General features: G+C 38.5%; 1 protein-coding gene across 1 annotated transcript in view; it reads right to left on the bottom strand.

Moving 5' to 3' along the window:
- Window positions 1-21443, bottom strand: part of ATKRS-1 (lysyl-tRNA synthetase 1) — a 161052-nt gene that overhangs the window by 103923 nt on the left and 35686 nt on the right. The window contains exon 6 of the mRNA XM_089384261.1: window positions 16034-16119. Coding sequence (XP_089240387.1) covers window positions 16034-16119 — 86 coding nt within the window. The remainder of the gene's footprint in view (window positions 1-16033; window positions 16120-21443) is intronic.

Raw genomic sequence — 21443 nt, 5'->3', positions numbered from 1 at the left:
GATCATCAAGGTGGTTGGGCTATTCCCTAGATTTGTAAATCATGAAGTGGCAGAGGATCTTGTTCAGCGTGTTTCTCTGGGAGAACTGGATGGCACTCTTAAATGGTTTAAAAAAGACAAAAGCACTAGTCCGGATCATTGTTTTAAGATCCGGCTGGCTCAGAACCGACTCGGCCGAGTTGGTCCGAGCCAGAAATTTAAAACAACAAGAACAGAAGAACAAGTACAACCAAACAAAAAAAAAATTCAACCCGACAGAAAATTCAGTTTGGTCGGCCGAGTTGTGACTGACTCGGCCGAGTCAGTGATAACTCAGCCGACTCGGCCAGATCCGTAACTACTCGGCCGGGTAGCTGACAGTGGCCAGTGAACCATAAAAACACGCCTTTTTTTATTTATTTTTAATTTTTCTAAGTGTGGGGGACTCCAAAGGGGTTTATGAATTAGTTTGTTGGTCTTTGGGGTCCATTCCCCTCTCCCAAACCCTAGTATTTGATCATATTGCCCTACTAAGGCTATGCTATTCATGGTAACGTTAAATTCTTAAAGCAAAAGTGGCATTCTCCTTAATCTTCATTTTCATCCTTTTACTTAAAGTTTTAAGATTACCATGAAATGACTCAAGATGTTTGAGAGTGGTTCCGGCCTCATTGGATTACATATGGAGAAAGTAGAATTTTAGATTTCATTCAAAATCCAGCAGACTTATAGGTTTTTCAGGATTTCAGGATTGGGGGATTGCAATGTTTCCATTGAATTTTGTCATGTATTAAGGTATGGAACTCGTATTAATCAAGAGCACCAATCCCTCCAAGATTCGCTCCCAAACCGGGAGCTTCCGAAAATGTCGCTCCCGCTCCCGCTCCCAAGTAACACTCAGCCAGATGATGTTGGCAACTCTAGCAGTAGCCAGTAGTACTTGTCACAGACTTTTGTTGTAGAGGCCATTTCTAGCCTCCTTGGTTATGTGTTTTTGTTTTGATCTCTATATCATCATCGTGTATGTATTGGACAGTGCACTAGGTGCTATTTTAATATAATGGATATATTCATGAGCCTACTTTGATCATATGTTGTCTTCTATCTATATTCTAATGTTGTGTGTTTGGAAACATGAATGAAAATCTTTAAAATTATGTGTTTTTATAAAAAATAAATATTTAATGTATTTTTTACAATGACCGAGTCATTGAAATCGAGTCGGCCGAGTCGATACCGAGTCAGAGTCGGAGTCGAAGTCAACCCTCGACCAAGTCAGAGTCCGAGTCGGAGTTTTAAAACATTGGTCCGGATGGATGGCCGGTTGAATTTTACCTTTCCTTTTTTGAAGTATTGGGAAATGATATCCTCCAGGTTATTGAAGAATTCAGGGTGAGTGGCCAAACGTATGATGCATTCAATTCTACCTTCATTGCACTCATACCCAAATCGGATGATCCCCAAACTTCCAATGATTTCTAGCCTATATCTCTCTATAACTGCATATATAAGATCATTGCAAAGATTATAGAAAATCGCCTCAAGCCTATGTTATCTGAGTATATATCCCCAGAACAGTTTGCCTTCCTCGACCACAAGCAGATACATGAAGCAGTTGGTACTACACAGGAGGTCCTTCACTCCATCAAAATCAAGAGGTTAAAAGGTATGATACTTAAGATTGATCGGGCTAAGGCCTTTGACCGCACTAGTTGGCTCTATCTGAGGATGCTATTGACTCACCTGGGCTTTCCTTTATCTTTCATTCAATGAATTATATGTTGTATTTCTAATGTCTCATATAGTGTTCTTATCAATGGTTCTGCCTCACCTTTTTTTCATGTTGAGCGTGGCCTCAGACAAGGTTGTCCACTCTCACCTCTTCTTTTCTTGCTAGTCATGGAAGGGTTGAGTCAATTCATAACAAAGGAAAAAAGACAAGGCAGACTGATGGGCATCAAGATCACTAACAACTGCATCCTTACCCATCTGCTTTTTGTTGATGATGTACTCATTTTTCTCAATGGCTCGATTAGTGATATTACTGCATTCTCCTCTGTTCTTCGATTATCCTGTTTTGTTACTGAAATGGAATGCAATCAACTAAAATCGACTCTGACATCTATTGGCTGCTCTCCAAATGAAATCCACACAACCCAGCAGAGATTTCCATATACCATCCTCCCCTTTGATGAAGGGCTTAAATATCTAGGATTTCGACTCAAGCCTGTTAAGTACAAGATTGTTGATTGGGTTTGGCTTGTGGCAAAGATTGAAAGGCGCCTGAATATCTAGCATCATAGATGGCTATCCAAGGCTGGCAGACTCGTTCTCATCAAATCTGTTTTGGAGGCTACTCCGGTGTATTGGATGTCTCTGGCTTGGATTCTGAGGGGCATACTACACAGAATTCAGCAGCTTTGTTGCAGATTCTTGTGGAAGGGAAAACAAGAAAAGCACACATTTCCTTGGGATATATGGGATACTATTGCTCTTCCCAAAAAAGGGGAGGATGGGGTATGAAAAACTTAGAAGCCTTTGCTAGTGCTCTAGCAGCCAAAACGGGTTGGAACATTCTTACTTCCAGGAACCTCTGGTAAGGTGGTCACCCAGAAGTATATCTCCCCTCTCCATTCTCTCGATTGGATTAGGAAACCTACTTGGAACAGAACAAACATATCTACGGTTTAGAGGGCGATTCTCAACTCACTTGCATTTATCAGAGATGGATTGACCTGGAGGATTGGAAATGGTCACTTGGTTCGCATTGGATTGGATCCTTGGTCTGGTTGCGGGAATGCTTATCAGTTACCTCAGGAACTACTTCACTTCCTTACCAATGTTGGTATTACAGACTTGCTCATATTGTTGACCAGGATAACTCTTCTATCTTCAGACAAGCCTGGAAATCTGTTGAACTGTTGGGCATCCTTCCTATCTGGAAAAATAACTGAATTCTCTTACTGAATCTCATGTCTGAATCACTAAGGGGGAGGATGAGCTAACTTGGGCTCACTCACAGAATGGTAAATGCTCCTAAGTATGGTTATCTCTCTATATATTCTGGTCATAAACCCCCTATATTTGCTTGGTGGTGGAATGTTCTCTAGAAATTGAAGGCGCCACCCAGAGCTAAGTTATTCATGTGGTGCATTCTCCGAAACAAAGTACCTACCGGGGATAATCTCCAAAAGCGAACTTATCATGGCCCAACCTGGTGTATTCTCTGCAAACAGGCCTCGGAATCTATTGATCACCTATTTCTTACATGTCCTATTACTATTTTTTTTGGCAAGAGGTACTTACACTACTACAACTTCAATCTAGGTGGCAAGGTGCAGATATATTGGAAGCATGGCAATTGTGGTGGTCAGCAGCACAGACACATAGGATCTGAAACCTTCCCATATTGATTTGTTGGAGTATTTGGCTTCAAAGGAATAAACTCATTTTCTCTGGTACCTTACCTCACTGGCCACATGTCACTACTCACCTTATCTCTATTTATCATAGCATCCCGGAGGAAGACCGACCCCCCACAGCTCGCAATATCTCTGCTGAGATTATTGACAGGAATTTTCCATGGGCATATTTTGATGGCTCGACACAACTACATGGTTGTGGCGACACGGCGAGGGTATCTTACTACACATCACAAATAATCATTTCTATAAGATTCAGATGGGACTGGGGGATGGGACAAATAATTTTGCTGAACTCATTACACTACATCATTTATTATACTTTGCACTTGAGAAGGGATGTCGCCACATACAGATTTTTGGTGATTCCAAACTAATCATAAACTAGTTTAATCAACAAACTGCATGTCACATACACACACTCCGACATATTTTGGATGAGACTATGATGCTGAAAACACAATTTGATTATATCTCTTGTCATCATATATACAGGGAACGCAATCAAATTTCTGACGAACTATCCAAGGAAGCCTCGCACCAGCCATGGGGGATCTGGATGATTCAGGAACAAACTGATCATGACTTCTACAGATATTATCATCGACCATATGAGGATCAGCAGCAGAATGGGGCCAACAGGCCCTGATTTATTTTGTCTTTACTGGATTTTTGATGTATTTAAACATTTTGCTTTGTATATTCATGTTTATATTTTACAAGAACATATCATATGTAATTATTAACAATCTCCCAATCTTGGGATAGATATATTTTTGACAGTACATCACAGAAAATGGCATGACCACACATACAACATATGCTTCTAACATCAACAGCGTGTAATTTTCAACTTATTAATGAAAATTACGATTTTTCCTTAGGGAAAAAGTTGTAGTGGGTATGAATATTCAAAATTAGACCTCAACACCTCATCTTTCTATCTGGATACACTTTGAGGGTGGAAAAATATGTCTATAACCCTCAAAATCCATATTTTCTAATTTCTGGCAAAAAATGGCAAATAATTAGCCAAAATATTAAAATGAGAGAAAAAATAATATGAGAGGGAAATTCCCAAACATTAAAAATTCGTGGGAATTCCATTTTCCAAAAAGCAGTAGTCTAAGAAAAAAACTCAATGGACCAAGAAAAAAAGGCCCATGGCCCAAGAAAAATTGATTTTTTAAAGAAATGGTCCATGGAGGTTATTCTGAATGGGGGATTTTCAAGGAAAAGATTAAGAAAAATATTTGTATGGTCTGGGATCAAACCTTTGGTCAATCTACTTCAATCTTCAAGGCAAATTGAGCTCCTTCCTCAAAGATCTACACAGGAAATCAAGGGCTAGGAATTTTTTGGAAGATCTAGCCATTTTTCTTCATGGGATCAAATTAAAGATGTGCAACTTTTGGGACCTAGCCATTTTCACTTGGAGAGCGATCTAGATCTCTCATTTTTTCTATAAATTGAACTCATGCTCCTCATTGTAATCAATCTTTAGTCTCTCTTGATCATTGTAATCGAGCTCTTGGATAAGGAAGCTCCATATTTTTTCTTTCTAAATAATATAAAGGAAGTCTTTGGGGTTAATTCATGGTGGTATTCCTCTTTTATATTCTATGATTTTTTTCTTCTAAATTATTTCTTAATGCTCTAACTGATTTTGATCAAAATTATTGATATTTCACTAGCCAATTTGTGGATTCACTATTTGCACAGGTATCTTGCATTAGTATTTGAGTTTAGAGAAGCATTTTGAATTAATCAATCTAGCGGGTATCCCTAGATCTTTTGTTTCAATGTGTTATCTAACTCCTCATTATCTAAGAATTTTATCTCAAGTGTGTAGAGATCATTCTATTTTTCAGATCTTGGGCATTAGGGGATGTTTTTGGTTGAACCAACCAACTCCCAAGACATAGAAGTGGAAGAGCCTACTTTGGTTGCTATCAAAGACTTATCTAACGAAATTTTGCAGGGATTTCTTGGCCATTACTTGTGAAAAAATTATTTATCTTATCTATTCTCTCTAATGTGCTTTACTAAATAAATTTGGCTAATATAAAGTTAATTGTTTGTTAATCAAGGAGTGGAGTTGTACCCATACTCCTTTGATTAAGCATTTGTAAATTTGCAAATAAATTTTGTATATAGATCCAACCCTTGTATATAAATTTTGTTCATATTGTATATCTTTGCTTGTCTCCTTGGCTTGCGCGGATTCAGTGGAAGGAGGGTTTTCTCTTGGAATTTGATTTTTTTTATCCGCATTTGGATTGGTTGGATATCAAGGAAAAAATCGAAATTTTTTTGTGAAGCAAATCCCTTTGCTTATGGTTTTAAAACCCTCTCTTTGTCCTTCATCTACATATACCCTAGCTGCTAGGGTTTGAAGGTCTTCAATTTCAAATTAGCAAAGATCTATCACTTAAAAGCTTGGAAATTAATTCTAAATTTTTTCTGCGACGGATGTAAACCCTTTTTAGGCATTTCTCCCTAGACCATGTTGAAATTTGATGACTAAAAAGTTTCTTGCAATCCCAACCCGGTTTTAATTTCACCTTGTCACTCCCATTCAGTTAAATGCCTTTTCCCATAAATATACATTCAACATATAGAATTCTGGAAATGATATTGTCAGATTAAAACACATGGGACTGTCAACACGTTGAAAATAAATATGGACATAAAGAGACCAGCAACACATAAAAATACACAGATTTTTGGTCAACTTAGCCCCAGGCAAAACCCCTTCAGTCTTCTCCAAGGAAACCTTGTTAGAGAGCTCTTCAAATTTAGTTATCTTGCAAGTTCAGGAAAAATACATTTGCAGACAAAAAAAACAGCAAAATACAACTTATCTTTTCAGCCCAAAACTCCTTGAAAATCGTGCCCACTTTGCCTCAATTTTTGTGCCCACTTGACGCTAAAAATATGTACTGACTATATTGTACGAATTCCATACAAAATGTATGGATTTTCGTACCGTTGTACTCCCTGTACGGAATTTTTTCAAAAAAAAAATTGTCAAAAACTTCTCTCAAATGGCATGCAGCTCCTAGCATTAAATGTTATTTGTATTGTACCTTCCATTGTCTTCTAAACCTTGATTTTGGTGCCCAGCTTTACCTAGAAATCACTCCTTCAACTTGTTGCAACAAATTTCTCCTTCAGAACTTTTCTCCAGCTCTCAGCCTCCTTTCTCCCATCTGCTCATGAAGAATGAATGCAATCTCTCTTTTGTTTTCCTCCTTTTGTTTCCCTAAATGACTTTTGGGCAACCCTAAGATCTAATGGCTCAGATTCATTTAGATCAAGGGATGAGAATAAATGTGCATTGTGCATTTAATTCTCACTTTCTATTTTTTAACTCACCCATTAAATAAAGTACCCACATTGTACTTTGTCTAAAGTCACTTTTCATTTTACAATTTAACATTGACTTTACCAACTTATAAAGTCACTTTCACTTTATAAAGTCACACTTGGGAAAAAAATTATTTTGGACACCTTTCCCTAGGTAGAGACTAACCGATGGGAAACCACTTGTCCAAGGTACATTAAAAATCAACACTCCCTCTTACCGAGGAAAGTGTTTCTCACCACACCCATATTGTCCCTGAAATGAACATGCTTGCCTCTTCGCAAGGACTTCGTAAGAACATCGGCCACCTGCTCATAAGTTGATATATACTCCAGCTTCATTGCCCCCTTCTGAACATAGACCCTGATGAAATGATATCTAATGTCAATGTGTTTTGAATTGTCATGAAACACTCAATTCTCCATGAGTTTAATGCAACTTTGAGTATCACAATGAATAACCATCGACCTCAACTCCTGATCAAATATGCCATACAACAACTTGCGAAGCCAAATGGCCTCACAACTAGCCTGGCTACTAGCCATATACTCAGCCTCAGAAGATCTCAAAGCAACTGACTTTTGATTTTGACTGAACCACAACACAATTGTCAAACCCAATCCGAAGCAACACCATGAAGTGCTTTTCCTGTCAGAAGCACAACATGCCCAATCTGACTCTGTGTAACCTGCGAACCTCACTCCATCTCCCCACTTATATTCCAAACCATAATCAACAGTCCCTTGCACGTAGCAAAGAATGTGCTTTGCAGCGATTCAGTGCACCCTCCTGGGCTCAACCATGAATTGGCTAAGTGTGTTCACTGTAAAGCATATATCTGGTCTAGTGTTGACTAGATACATCAAGGACCCAATAAGCTGCCTATACAATGTGGGATCCACCAAACTAGAATCTGAAGCATGAAGCTTCATCCAGTTGGTGATCATAGGTGTAGACATGGGTCTACAGTCTGCCATGTGAAATCTGCTCAACACATACACAGCATACTGCCCCTGCCCCAGAAAGATATGCCCCCCCTCTTGCCACACCTCAAGCCCCCAAAAGTAATGCATTAGCCCAATGTCCTTCATCTCGAACTCCATAGAAAAATCCTCCTTGCAACCACTAATCAGTCTCTTTGCCCCAATAATGAACAAGTCATCAACATACAGCACAAGAATGAGTGGATCATGCCCTACAACAATGTAGTATAGGTTCGGATTTACATCACTCTTCGTGAAATCCATCTGCTGCAAGTAAATATCAATCCTCGAATACCAAGCTCTCGGAGCTTGCTTAAGTCCGTAGAGTGCTCACCTCAACAGGCATACATGGGTCTCCTACCCAAGTACCTCAAAGACCTGTCGTTGCTCAACATACACCTCCTCCTCCATAACTCCATTTAGAAATGTGGTCTTCACATCCATCTGATGGATCTGCCAACCCATTCCTGCAGCAATAGAAATAAGGGACCGGATCATGCCCTACAACAATGTAGTATAGGTTTGGATTTACATCACTCTTCGTGAAATCCATCTGCTGCAAGTAAGTATCAATCCTCGAATACCAAGCTCTCGGAGCTTGCTTAAGTCTGTAGAGTGCTCACCTCAACAGGCATACATGGGTCTCCCGCCCAAGTACCTCAAAGACCTGTCGTTGCTCAACATACACCTCCTCCATAACTCCATTTAGAAATGTGGTCTTCACATCCATCTGATGGATCTGCCAACCCATTCCTGCAGCAATAGAAATAAGGGACCGAATAGAAGTATACGGAGCTACAGTAGTGAAGGTTTCATCATAGTCAACTCCCTCTATCTGTGAGAACCCTCTAGCCACAAACGTTGCCTTGAACTTCTCAATGCTGCCATCTGCAGCATGCTTGATCTTGTAGAGCCACCTGGAAGTCACAACTGACTTGCCCTCAGGCTTAGGCACCACTTCCCAGACATTGTTCTTAATGATAGAGGCATACTCCTCCATCATAGCCTCTCTCCATACCTCCTGGATGGTAGCCTCCTCATAGCTAGTAGGCTCAGAGTCAACAATGTTGGTAGCCTTGGCTACATAACTGCAAACCGCTCAGGTGGCACACTCTCCTTGTTCACCCTCTTCGGAGGACCAACGAACTCCACTTCCTTCAAGGTGTCTTGAATCCACTTGGGCCTCCTCTTCCCTAAAGAAGCTTCCCCATAGGGAACCTCATCCTCTGCCCCCCAGTCTAGTGAACTTGAAGGTCTACCAACTGATTTTGGTGTGCCTGTACCAGCACCTGTCCTCGAAGAACTTGTACTGGCACCTGTGCTTGTGTCAGTTGAAGTGCCATGTGAACTTTGTACCAGTGGACTCCCTAAAGAAGTGCTCGATGAACTAGCCACTGGTGCCCCAGATGTCACTGACACTGAAGTACCTCCTGTACCAGTCGATCCGAACCCTGAGGTCCTACTCCTTGTACCTGACCTCCCTATTGAGGAGAAGTCTATGACTCTCTCTCATCATACTCATGTGATCTCCGATAGGCCCTCTCCTCCTCGAACTTCACATCCCTCCTAATCACCACTCTCTGTTTAGAAGGAATGAAGATCTGATAAGCCTTCAAAGTCCCATTGTAACCCATAAAGATACCCTTCTCTGCCATGGGTTCCAGCTTCGTCCTCTGCTCCTTGGGGATATAAGAATATGTGAGACATCCAAAGATACGAAGATGTCCCACATGAGGCTTCTCTCCAGTGCAAGCCTCCACCGGAGTCATATTCCCCAATACTTTGTGAGGACTCATGTTCTGAAGATAAACAGCAATATTGCAGGCCTCAACACACAAAAACAAAGGCAACCTCTAATCATGAATCATCGCTCTAGCCACCCAACAATAACTTTGTTCTTCCTTTCAGCCACGCCATTCTACAGGGGTTGTAAAGAGCCGTGAACTCTCTCCTAATGCCCTCCTGTGCACAGAAGTCAAAAAACCCACCATCGGTGTACTCACCACCATTTTGTCTGACCTCAAGACCCGAATCTTCCTACCTGTCTACTTTTCCACAAGAGCTTTAAACTCTTTAAACCCACTGAAGACCTCACCCTTGGCGTTCAAGAAATATACCTGAGTCCTCCTAGAGTAGTCATCAATGAATGTAACATAATACTCATAACCACCCAAAGACACATGAGACATACGACCACTAACATCAATATGAATCAAGTCTAGTATACCTGTAGATCTCTTGTCGCTCGCTAAGAATGGTAACTTGGTGTACTTGCCCAAAGCACACCCTCTACAGACCTCATAATGCTCGACACTAAAATCAGGAACTCTAGTAGTGATCTCCCTCAGTACTCTCAAAGCTCCATGATGCATATGCGTCATCCTCCAGTGCCATAACTTACACAAGTCTCTACTGCTGGTGGTACTAGTGCGAGTGCTACCAGATGTGCTACTCACCAATGCTCCTACTGACTGATAACTGAACCTGTATAGTTTCCAAGATCAGACTCCAATCACTTTAGCCGAAGTGATGGAATCTCCCCTGGGATGCATCAATAACTTCCCTCCTAAGAAAGTGACGTCAAACCCCTTCTCCTCCATAGCAGACACTGAAATCAAGTTCTTCTTCATCCCCGGAACATACAAAACATCCATGACCTTCAAAGGAGGCAAAGACCCCCCTCTCAAAGGTCATAGTCCCCACACCAACAACTCTCACAATGCAGTCATCTCCTAGTACAATCTCAATATCAGGTGCCCTCTCTGCAAGGCCTGAAAAGAACTCCTATGTACCTGTCATACCGCGGGAAGCCCTGCTGTCTATGTACCACACAATGGATGATGTACTCCTACTAGATGTAGAAGTAATAAATGCAAAGCCCTTGTCAAATTGTGAAGCAAACTGCTCCACCTCTGTTGAAGCTACAGTACCCTTCTTCCCCTTGTTCTTCCTCTCAAAACACATAGTAGCATAGTGTACCCTTCTTCCCCCTGGCTGTCGAGGCTACATCTTCCTCATCTGCTATCTTCACACCACCACTGCCAGTCTTCTGTATCTCATGTTGCACACAATCATCCCAGAATTTGTCCTAATTGGGAAGATTCTCCCTAGAGGTAACAGCATCTCCAAAGACCTCCCAAGACTTAGGAAGTCCCGCTACAGCTATCCTGACTAACTCTGTGGGTGCAACTGCCTCACCAATAGCAGTCAAATCATCACTTACCTATTTGACCCTGCCAAGATAATGAACTACACTTTCAGCCTTTGTCATCCTAATGTTCTTCAATTGTTCTTTGAGTACCATCTTCTTGCTCTCATTAGTACTCTGATAGAGAGTGGTTAGAGTTGTCCACATCTGATATGCATGTGTGTTTCCTCTCACCTGAGGAACCACATGATCCTTCACACTGTCCATCAAAATCCTTTTTGCCTTTGCATTATTTTTTGTGAATTCAGTGAGTTCATCTACAGCAGTAGGAGGTACAACCACTTGCCGCACTATGTCCTAAATTGTTGCCTCCTCAAACACTGTCTAAATTTTGTCCTTCCAAATGGCATTGTTGGATATCCCATCCAATCTGTCCTCTATCCTTAAGAACATGGCCATGGCTGCTATCCAAAATTTACAAAACCAAGAAAATAGAGAAATGAATTTTCCAACACACCTTGTTGTCCTAAAAGTTCAGTCCATGTGAAATTTTACCTTGTTGTCCCAAAAGTTCAGTCCATGTGAAATTTTACCTTGTTGTCCCAAAAGTTCAGTTTGTTGTCCAAATATTCAGTTTGTTCTCCAAACCACTATTTGTTGTCCCAAACTATTGTCTGGTATTCAAACTGCAATTTTCAACCTGTAGCTCTGATACCATGTTGAAATTTGATGACTAAAAAGTTTCCTACAATCCCAACCCGGTTTTAATTTCACCTTATCACTCCCATTCAGTTAAATGCCCTTTCCCATAAACAAACATTCAACATATAGAATTCTGGAAATGAAATTTTCAGATTAAAACACATGGCACTGTCAACACAAGTTGAAAATAAATATTGACATAAACAGACCAACAACACATAAAAATACACAGATTTTTGGTCAACGTAGACCCAAGGAAAACCCCTTCAATCTTCTTTGGGGAAAACCTGTTAGAGAGTTCTTCAAATTTATTTATTTTTCAAGTTCAAGAAAATTTCATTTGCAGACAAAACAAAACAGCAAAATACAACTTATCTCTTCAGCCCAAAACTCCTTGAAAATCGTGTCCACTTTGCCTAGATTTCCTTGCCCACTTTAAGTTGAAAATATGTATTGTACGAATACGAACTATACGGACTATATTGTATGTATTTCGTACGTAATGTACGGATTTCCGTACCGCTATACATACTTTACAGATTTAAAAAAAAATCTCAAAAACTTCTCTCGAACGGCATGCACCTCACAGCATTAAATGTTGTTTGTATTGTACCTTTTGTTGTCTTCTATGCCTTGATTTGCGTGCCCAATTTTGCCCAGAAATCACTCCTTCAGCTTGCTGCAACAAATTTTTCCTTCAGAACTTTTCTCCAGCTCTCATCCTCCTTTCTCCAATCTGCTCATGAAAAATGAATGCAGACTCTCTTATTTCCCCCTTTTGTTTCCCTAAATGACTTTTGGGCAACCCTGAGATCTAATGCCTCACATTCGTTTAGATCAAGGGATGAGAATAAATGTGCATTTAATTCTCACTTTCTATTTTTTTAATCACCCATTTAATAAAGTACCCACATTGTACTTTATGCCTAAAGTCACTTTTCACTTTACTACTTTTAAAGACACTTTCACTTTATACAATCACACTTAGGAAAATAATTATTTTGGACACTTTTCCCTAGGTAGAGATTAACCCATGGGAAACCACTTGTCCAAGGTACATTAAAAATCAACAGACCGAGAGCTCAAGGAAGTCATCAAATTTTCTCTGGTGCGAAAGGCTCTCTTCTGTCTTGGACATATTGCGAAAGATAGCAAAAATTTTTAGGGTTCAAGACTAAAAATTTTAAGAAATCATTCAAAAAAATTTTGTAAAATTTAATTTGAATTTTAAGTTATTTTCCTTGCCTAGTCCTAAGCTACTAAGGGCCATCCCTCTCTCGGCCAAGAACAAAAAAGGAGGCTCTTTTTCTCTTTGTGAAGACCGCATTCAGCTAGTGGTTTAGAGCGAGTTCCTTGTGAAGGATTATTCATTGTCATTTGTTGTTGAAACCTCTTTCCATTTTCTTGTAGCTTGAGAGGCATTGATGTTCGTTTTGTAAATTTATAAGCTTGCCTTAAGGATTTTGAAACCCTCACTCACTGTCTAGGAGGGTTCTCTCGTAATATTAATAAAAAGCATTTTTTTCTTTTCAGGGAGCTTGGGGCTTTCCACATGGTATCCCACCTCCTTATTTGAGAGGAGGGCTTCTTGTGGTGTTGACTAACTTCTTACCTAGTTTTCATTTCATTGTTATCTACGTCTCTAGATCTAATTTCTAGCTTGTTCCCTTACTTTCATTGGATTAGTTCCATTTTCATGTTCATCACATTTTAGATCTAATCTCTTGAATTGCTTCACTTGTTCACTGTTAGATATAGACTTCATGATTAATTATTTGATCTAATCGCTATTGTGATCTCATTGGCTATTTGATCTATATTGCATTTGAGTAACTATTGTCTTGATCTCACTTGTGTTTTAGATTAAAGTAGTCCTAATCTTCTAATTTCTCAGACTACAAGATCTAATCAGAAATCTCATCTACCATCATTTAAATAACTACTTGTGCTTTATTATAACTCACATTTGCTCTTTGGTTTCGGCATATGATACTTTTTTTCTGTCAGTTATTTTGTTTCTTGTTATCAGCAATCTAGATGAAAAGCAGCAAACTATTTTTTCTTATGTAAAACTATTACTAGTAAACATCAACATCGACTTGGTTTAAACTGTTAGCTGAACTCATTCCTGTTTGGGCTGTTTTCCTCAATGAGGAGGCCCGAGAATGGCTCAAGACATATCTTTTGGTGCTATTTTTATCAGTTATCAGTTTTTGCTTATGTTCTTTTTGGAGTACAATTACTGGAAGCTGATCAACATCTATTTGGGTTGTTTTCCTCATTGAAGAGGCCCAGGATAAAATTTTCAGCGATCTTGATTTAGCAAACATGAGATGGTAGAGTTAGAAGATCCTCAAACTTACCATTTCAGAACAACTCTATGATTTGAACAAAGTCATACAATTAACTGAATGCTTAAATGCATATACTATGTAACGTTTTATTATATTAATAAAAAGTTCGATTTTTTCTCCGGGCAAATAAAGAAACTTATGAAAAAAATACTCACATTTGCTCTATTGCTCTTGAACACTCATAACAGAATATTATAAGTGAAGTGACATTCTTAAATCTAATCAATAACTCACTCCACATTAAGAGCATTGTCTATTGAAGCACTTGTGTTATTTCTCTAACTCTCCTTGTTTTATTCAGTAGTTTCTACTTCATTGATCATTGTTATAAGCTAATCTCACTATAATTTTGTGCTCAAAGTGCTTATCATAATTTTGTTTTATAAGTGGATTGGTATTTCACTCCTTGAGGCATTTTTTGTTGTAATTGTATCTCATTGAAGCATTCTATTAACATTTGAATCTCATTTGCATATTAGATCTAGACTTGCATCTCTAAAATTTACCTACAAGCACAAGCTTGGTTAATAGAAAATTTATTACAACATTCCCTAACTTTCATTCAATTTGATAAATTTGAGTTTGGAGAAAAGGTTAAAGAACATGACCTCACACTTCTCTTGTGGCCGAGCCCTTGTAGGAACAAAGGGACGTGGCTTGTCAAGGAGCCTAGGCGGGTATCATTAATGACGAACTAAGCACCTCCTCGTCCTAGCCTTCTTGCAACTCACCTCAGTCCTTACCAAGTTTGAGAAATTGAGGGGAAGTCTCACCATAGTTCAGGCATATAATTAAAATCAACCAAGATCGCTTGCGTCACACATTCCCCTAACATTGTCTTATTTTTCATTTGGTTGATTTGTGAGCATTTCATCTTATTTGCAAGCTAATTGTATTGTTCTTGTACTTTTCAATTGAATTACTTGCTCAATAGACTTTGATATTGTTCTATCTTGTTTGAACATCCCTTTAAGTACAATTATAAATTTTATTTATCTTGCAAGTCATATCTTATTGTTCATATTTCAATATTGTGCTATCATCTTGTACTAACACTTGCCTTGCAGCATTGCCTATCTTGTAACTTGAAGCTTCATTCTCTTGTCTTGCAAGTATTGTAATCTTATTTGAGCATTGTTTATAAGGCACTGGTCTCTCGTCTTTATCTTATTGAATGCCATATTGATTCAAGTTATATTGAGCGGTAATTACCTTTCCTTTTCTCTTCTAGATCTTGTTGTCTTCAACAAGTTTTTCTTAGATAATCATCTTTTAGGGACTACCCCCTATAGTTTTCCTATGAGAGTTTAAACGGAGAGAGTTGGGAATAGGTGACAGTCCCTTCTCTAAGCGGTGCACCTTGAAGACTACACTTTGTGGGGTTAGAAACTTTTCCCACTCTTAGATGTACATCTTAGGCAACCACAGTCACTCCCACAGTCCCAAACCATGATTGCAAATGAGCAAAATCAGCCCAATTCCGGCTTTTAGCAAGCCCTTGGGTAGCTTTTTGGCAGACACATGTCCAAAAATCGTTATTCTTCATGGGCACGAATTGGATTCCTGTAGGGCACAAATCCCAACTCTGTGACACGCTCTAGGTTCAAATCGGACACGTGTCCCTTGAGAATCGTGTCCAACATGATGGATTCATGACATGTGGAGGGCAAGCAAATCCAATGACTTAGCCGGTAACCTATTTTCTTGGATATAATTTAGAAACAAATTACACCCATCCTTGGGGAATAATGAAAAAATGCAATATGAATCTGCCACTTGTGGGTGAAGAGGTCTATGGAACAACGTAGTCTACAATGTACATATACATTATATTTACATCATCTTTTATGTTGATTTATTGCCTTTTTAATGATAAATAATAAAAATGGATTATAACATCCCTTATTACAATGTAAACAGCACACACATTGTTATCACCTTCCAAACAGGAAAAACAGAATTGTGATCATATTAACACTTTGCAATGGGACAGGAATGTTCTTTATATAATACAAGTTCAATCTGAAGACCAATGTCAAAACTTTATCAACAACTCTGCCTTCAAAAATATCACAGACCTGGAAATCCACAAATACCAACAATATCACCACGCTTCACACCAGCATGATGCCTAATGAACTCATCCTCCTCCATTCCTGAGTTCCTGAAAAGAAACATTAAGAATGTCAAGTTTATACTTTTTAAAAGAGTTTTTACGTTCAGATTGAAATAAATTTTAGTTAAACTGTTTCAGAAGATCTCAAAAGGAAGAACAAAGAGACTATTGTTTGAGAGTAGAAGTCATGACTCAGATCATATAAAACTATTGAAACAGTTTATGAATATGCCTAAACTAATCTTCTGAAGCTTGAACTGTGAAGTACAAAAGTAGTAAGCATAGTTCATATGAAAGTAAGTTACGACTTTCTCAATAAAAATAACATAAACAATAAATCAGAAATGAGTTAATCTCAAAGTTACATGAACCATATGTGCAATCAAATTGCCCAAAGAACCAGGTGCCATTACAGCACTCATTCCGAAATTAGGAAATGGGGAATCAGAACCCTAACCCTAATTTTTTTGATAGATTCACTGGTAGTCATCAAGGCAATGCTTGGGAAATCCTCCCCTCCAGGAAGCAAACTAGCAATAATCATTGCATAAACAAAAAAGGAGGCTCGTTTTTTTCCCTAAAAAACTCTATACTTCCATGTCAAACAAGATTTAAATGTCGAAGCAGATGAATGAGCTAAGAAAGCCTCCAAGCTTAGCCAAGGAATGCTTTTGAAAAATGGGGAGTATGACCAAATTTCTATCCCCTAAGGTATAGGATGAAAGGGCACATCAATCACCATTAATCTCCACATGATTCAAATCTTCACACATCATCTTTGTGGCATCAAAATGGGAACACCAAGAACAAGCCATATCCCTCATTGCATGTGAATCTCTGCCTTGCCTTTGGTTATTGAATGCAATGATTTAGAACACCATCAGCTTTATGGGATAATAGAGAGGTCGTGGTCCAAAATTGGGCATAAATTCAATTGGCACTCAGGAGCGTCTAACCACCTGGTAAGAATTCCCTTTGTATATGGGCTGTATGTCAATCATTTTATTTCAAATTGGAAAGAGTCTCATTGGAATGTGGTGGAGATTGGGGGTCAGCTGCTTGCTAAACCTTTAAAGATTCCCCTCTATGTAGAAGTGTATTTTAGTTCTGGTTTCCACCTCTCTATATGTAAGGCTATCAAGTTATTTGTTCATTTCTGGGATTACCCTTAGTGAGGAAAATTCAGGTTCCAACCAATCTATAGATTCTAAGTTTTTCAGTTAAATAGGGGGCCTAGTGACACCTCCTCTGATTCTTTGGACAAAGTCTCCCACACTACAACTATCCATTTCCAGGTTCAATTTGCAAGGCCTCCAAACATGGACATTATTGAAAATTTGAAATTTCGACAACTTCTGAGAAGGCATGTAAGATTTCAATGACTCCAACAAGAGCTCATGATTCTCTGTGACTTCCCAGGTCCATGAGAACAAGCATTTGTGTGTATCTCAGAATGCAACTATGATGAGTTTATTGGTACAGCAGAATCATGTAATAGCTATTCTAGAAGCAGAATTCGATATATTACGAAATTTGGCTCTCAACCTCTGCATGAACACTTTATCTACAACGTCAAACAATAAGGTACCCGAAAATTCAGTTCAGACTGAACTCAAGGAAGATGAAACAGTTCACCAGCTCAAGGAATCAATCGAAATCAAGAAGCAAAACTCTCCTCTTTCAGATTTCAGTGAGGAGGAAGCAAATACTCACCATGTATTTCATTAGACACTGTTTTTTTATTAGTATTTTAGGTATTTTTGTTAAACAGACCACCTGCGAGACAACTTGGAACATTTACTATATAGTTTGTAACAAACTTCTTTTTGTAGCCTCAAAGAAATATCTGTTTATATTGGAATAACTTTGGAATAGTCTCATGTATATTGTTGTCAGCCTGGCTATGGCCTTTGACAAAATAATATTTATATTTCAGTTAAAAAAATAGAAAGCGAAAGAAAAAATGAAATCTCAACTGACAAATATGAATTAAATTTAAAGCATATCAACTAATAAATACTAAATTAGTAACTTGTAACATCATGATTCAGATTTCTCATTCAAACATCATAGAATCACAGACCCATGCATGTAATTTTTAAAGTTGAAAATTATTTTTAATTGAATTTGATTTATATGAAATAATCAAACATTAAAATAATCAAACAAATAGAAGATTTTCATTTCATGAAATCATCTTTCTAGACAGAATGAGATTAGTCAACCTAGGCCTAATATCAAACTGAAATTCAAGTATCACAAATTCATAATATGTCAACATGGCAGTGATAAAGAGTTAGGATTCAAGTTCTTATAAATAACAAAAGCTGTGCTTATACACAAGCCCAGAACAACACCTAATTCCCCAAATCAATGATATGAAACTAAATGGGCAAAAATGCAATATGACTACCATTCTACCACCATAAACAGAGGCAAAAGAACCTGCCATAGCCAAGCAAGACCCAGGCATGGATGCCTCATATATAACCCCAACACCAAAAGGATCTATAGAAGAATTAAGCCAAAAAGAGGTTAGCCATCAAGCAATCAGTGTTATCCAAGATAGCATCTTTGAGATTTGCCTATGTTTCAGGCAGTGTTACTTGGGAGCGGGAACGAAAACAGGGGCGGGAGCGACATTTTCAAAAGCTCCCGGTTTGGGAGCGAATCCCGGAGAATTTTTTATATAATATATATATTTTTTATATTTTGATACATATATGTCAATAAAAACATGTAGAATTATGAATTAGATATATAAAAAAAAAATTCTACTTTCTCCATATGAAATCCAATGAAGTCGGAACCACTCTCAAACATCCTAAGTCATTTCATGGTAATGTTAAAAATTTTAAGTAAAAGGATGAAAATGAAGATTAAGGAGAATGTGTCACTTTCACTTTAAGAATTTAACATTACCATGAATCGCATATCAATAATAGGGCCATAGGCTTGATCATTAAGTTGCCCCACTCAAAACTTATTTGTTTCTTTGAAAAAAATACATTTGGAACATTACTACAAAAAAAAATTGCAAAAAAGGTTAACGCCCCCGAAAAGGCGGGGAGCATTTTTATTAGGGAGCGCTCTCCCGAGTCGCTCCTGCCAGAAGCGCAGATTGGGAGCGGGATTGGGGGGGGGGGGGGGGGGGGGGCTCCCCTGCAACACTGGTTTCAGGAAACGGCCCCCAACCCAACGTACCCATACCGGAAACACCTAAAAAAGTTGAAATGCCGACAGTGGTACCGTACAACATTTCATGATTTGGAAATGTCGAATGCTACCGCCGACAACATTTCGGTGCAAATCCACCTTGTTTCATCCCTTGTTTTTTTCTTGTGCAGGCCCACTCGAGCACCCAGTAAGGGTATGGGAACCTTCTATGGCCAAAAAAATGTAATCTACCACTAAATTTTAAATCTAATCAATCCACACTCTAGCTCTGTTAAACAAGCACTTTGTTCTATTTTTGTTGACGAGGATGAGAATGAAGATTATTAGGATATGTAATTGTACTTGTCTTTAGCCAATGTTTTATTTAGCTTTTCTTGGGTTTTAATTATACAGTTTATGTTGCCAAGAGATTTGAGATTTTAGCTCACATTCTTCAAGAGGTTGTTGAGGATTCCTTTCCACTTGCTATCCACTAGCCAAATCCACTGACCTAGTTGGTTCTTATTTGTTAAAATTGGCAACTAGGGCCAAATTCCACCCTAAGACAGCTCATATGATGGAGATGATTATTGCATTGGATTCCTCTTTTCGAGAGGTCCAATTTTGATATAAAGATCATCTTATTCTGACAAACAGAAATGGAATTTTGAATTTATTCTCTCTCATTCACAAATTGTCAAGGCTGATCAGCCTTAGTGAAATGTAGGCTCATGAAGCCCAATAAATGTGTCTCCTCACCCTCAACGAAGTGTATAAATAGGATTGACCTCTCTCCTCATTTGGACATCACTCATCTCATCACATATCTCTCTCTCTCCTCTCTTTATTGGTTCGTACAGCTTGGAGGCAGCGTCTTCATACTTCGCACGTGTGAAAGGAGGACGAATTTCTAGGATTGTCTATTGGCCCAATTTCAGGAAAACAGACCAGCATTGACTGCATTTACTTGGGAAAAATTCGATTTTTGAAGGCTGCATCTATTGGCACAGATATCAAGTTTGGGATAGTTTGAGCAAGGTTGACTTCAAATTTGACTGTAGAAATTACAATAGTGTTTTCTCTCTCCTTTGACTAGTTTGACCGAACTATTTTGAGCTGACTTTGACTCTCTTGGAAAGCCGAATTAATATGTTGTTGATCGAGCTGCTTGGAGGACATTTTGGTGCTGCTTTGACCAGCGTTGACTTTCTAGTTAGGGCTGCACTTGACTACTGTTGACTGCTGATTTTGTCAGAACTGTTTTGGGCAAGTTAATTTCATATTTGTACTCTCTCTCTCTATTGAACTATTGAATAATAATAAGAAGATTTGATCAAATGATTTCCCCATGTTGACCCTACCGCCTACACCTACCTACAAGTCAGTGAGAAAAGCCTTCAACCCCACAAGGTGTGGTTGGTGGCAGGGACCTTAAAGAAGGGGTTGTCACACTAAATCCCCTCTCCCTCCGTTTAAGCTATCTCCTAGGTTAGCTAAGGGGGGTGGTCCCTAATGAAAAGTTAAGTTAAAGAGATGTGAGTTTCTAGGAGAATTGTTAGAGTTAAACAGATTATTTCTTTAAGATTTATAAGCAAAAAACTGATATGAGCAATAACCATCAATACACAAGATAAGCCTGAAATACATAAACAACCAGTGCCTTCAAAGTATTGCTCTTTAAGAAATGAAATTGTATTTGCTTAAAATGAAGTGAAATGCTTTCAAATGGAAAGCCAAAATAATCCTGAAAAGAAGACAAAGATGACATGAAAGAGTCAAAATGATAATCTACAATTAGTGTACAAGAACTAGATCAAGACATGCAAGTAGAACTCCATATCCCATGCTCTAGATAGCAAATAAAATCCTTGAAAGCACAAGATATTGATCAAGAAAAATATTTAATTTAAATTTATGTGATCTTAGTAGGCTAGAGGAAAGGAAACTCGCTCTTTCAAAATCATTTGATGAGATCCTTGAGGCAAACCGATTGGGTCCTTCTATTTTTGATCTTGGGAGTTATTTCGTCTATTGGAGAGTTACACCACACCCAAGTAAATCCTTCAACCAAATCTAAAGATCTCTACACACTTGGAAAAAGATGTTAGCAATCATAAAGAGATTAGATTATACAATGGAGGAGAAGGCTAGAGATTTCACCAAAAATCTTCTAGTGCTCCTCTTCCTAGAGTATTTTTCTAACCCACAAACCATAC

Source organism: Pinus tabuliformis, chromosome Q (genome assembly GCF_031772625.1).
Source record: "Pinus tabuliformis cultivar Carrire ecotype Pingquan chromosome Q, CPIR1, whole genome shotgun sequence".
In the NCBI taxonomy this organism is placed as follows: domain Eukaryota; kingdom Viridiplantae; phylum Streptophyta; class Pinopsida; order Pinales; family Pinaceae; genus Pinus; species Pinus tabuliformis.
The sequence above is the reverse complement of the archived record's forward strand: the minus strand, read 5'-3'. Positions and strand labels throughout refer to the sequence as shown.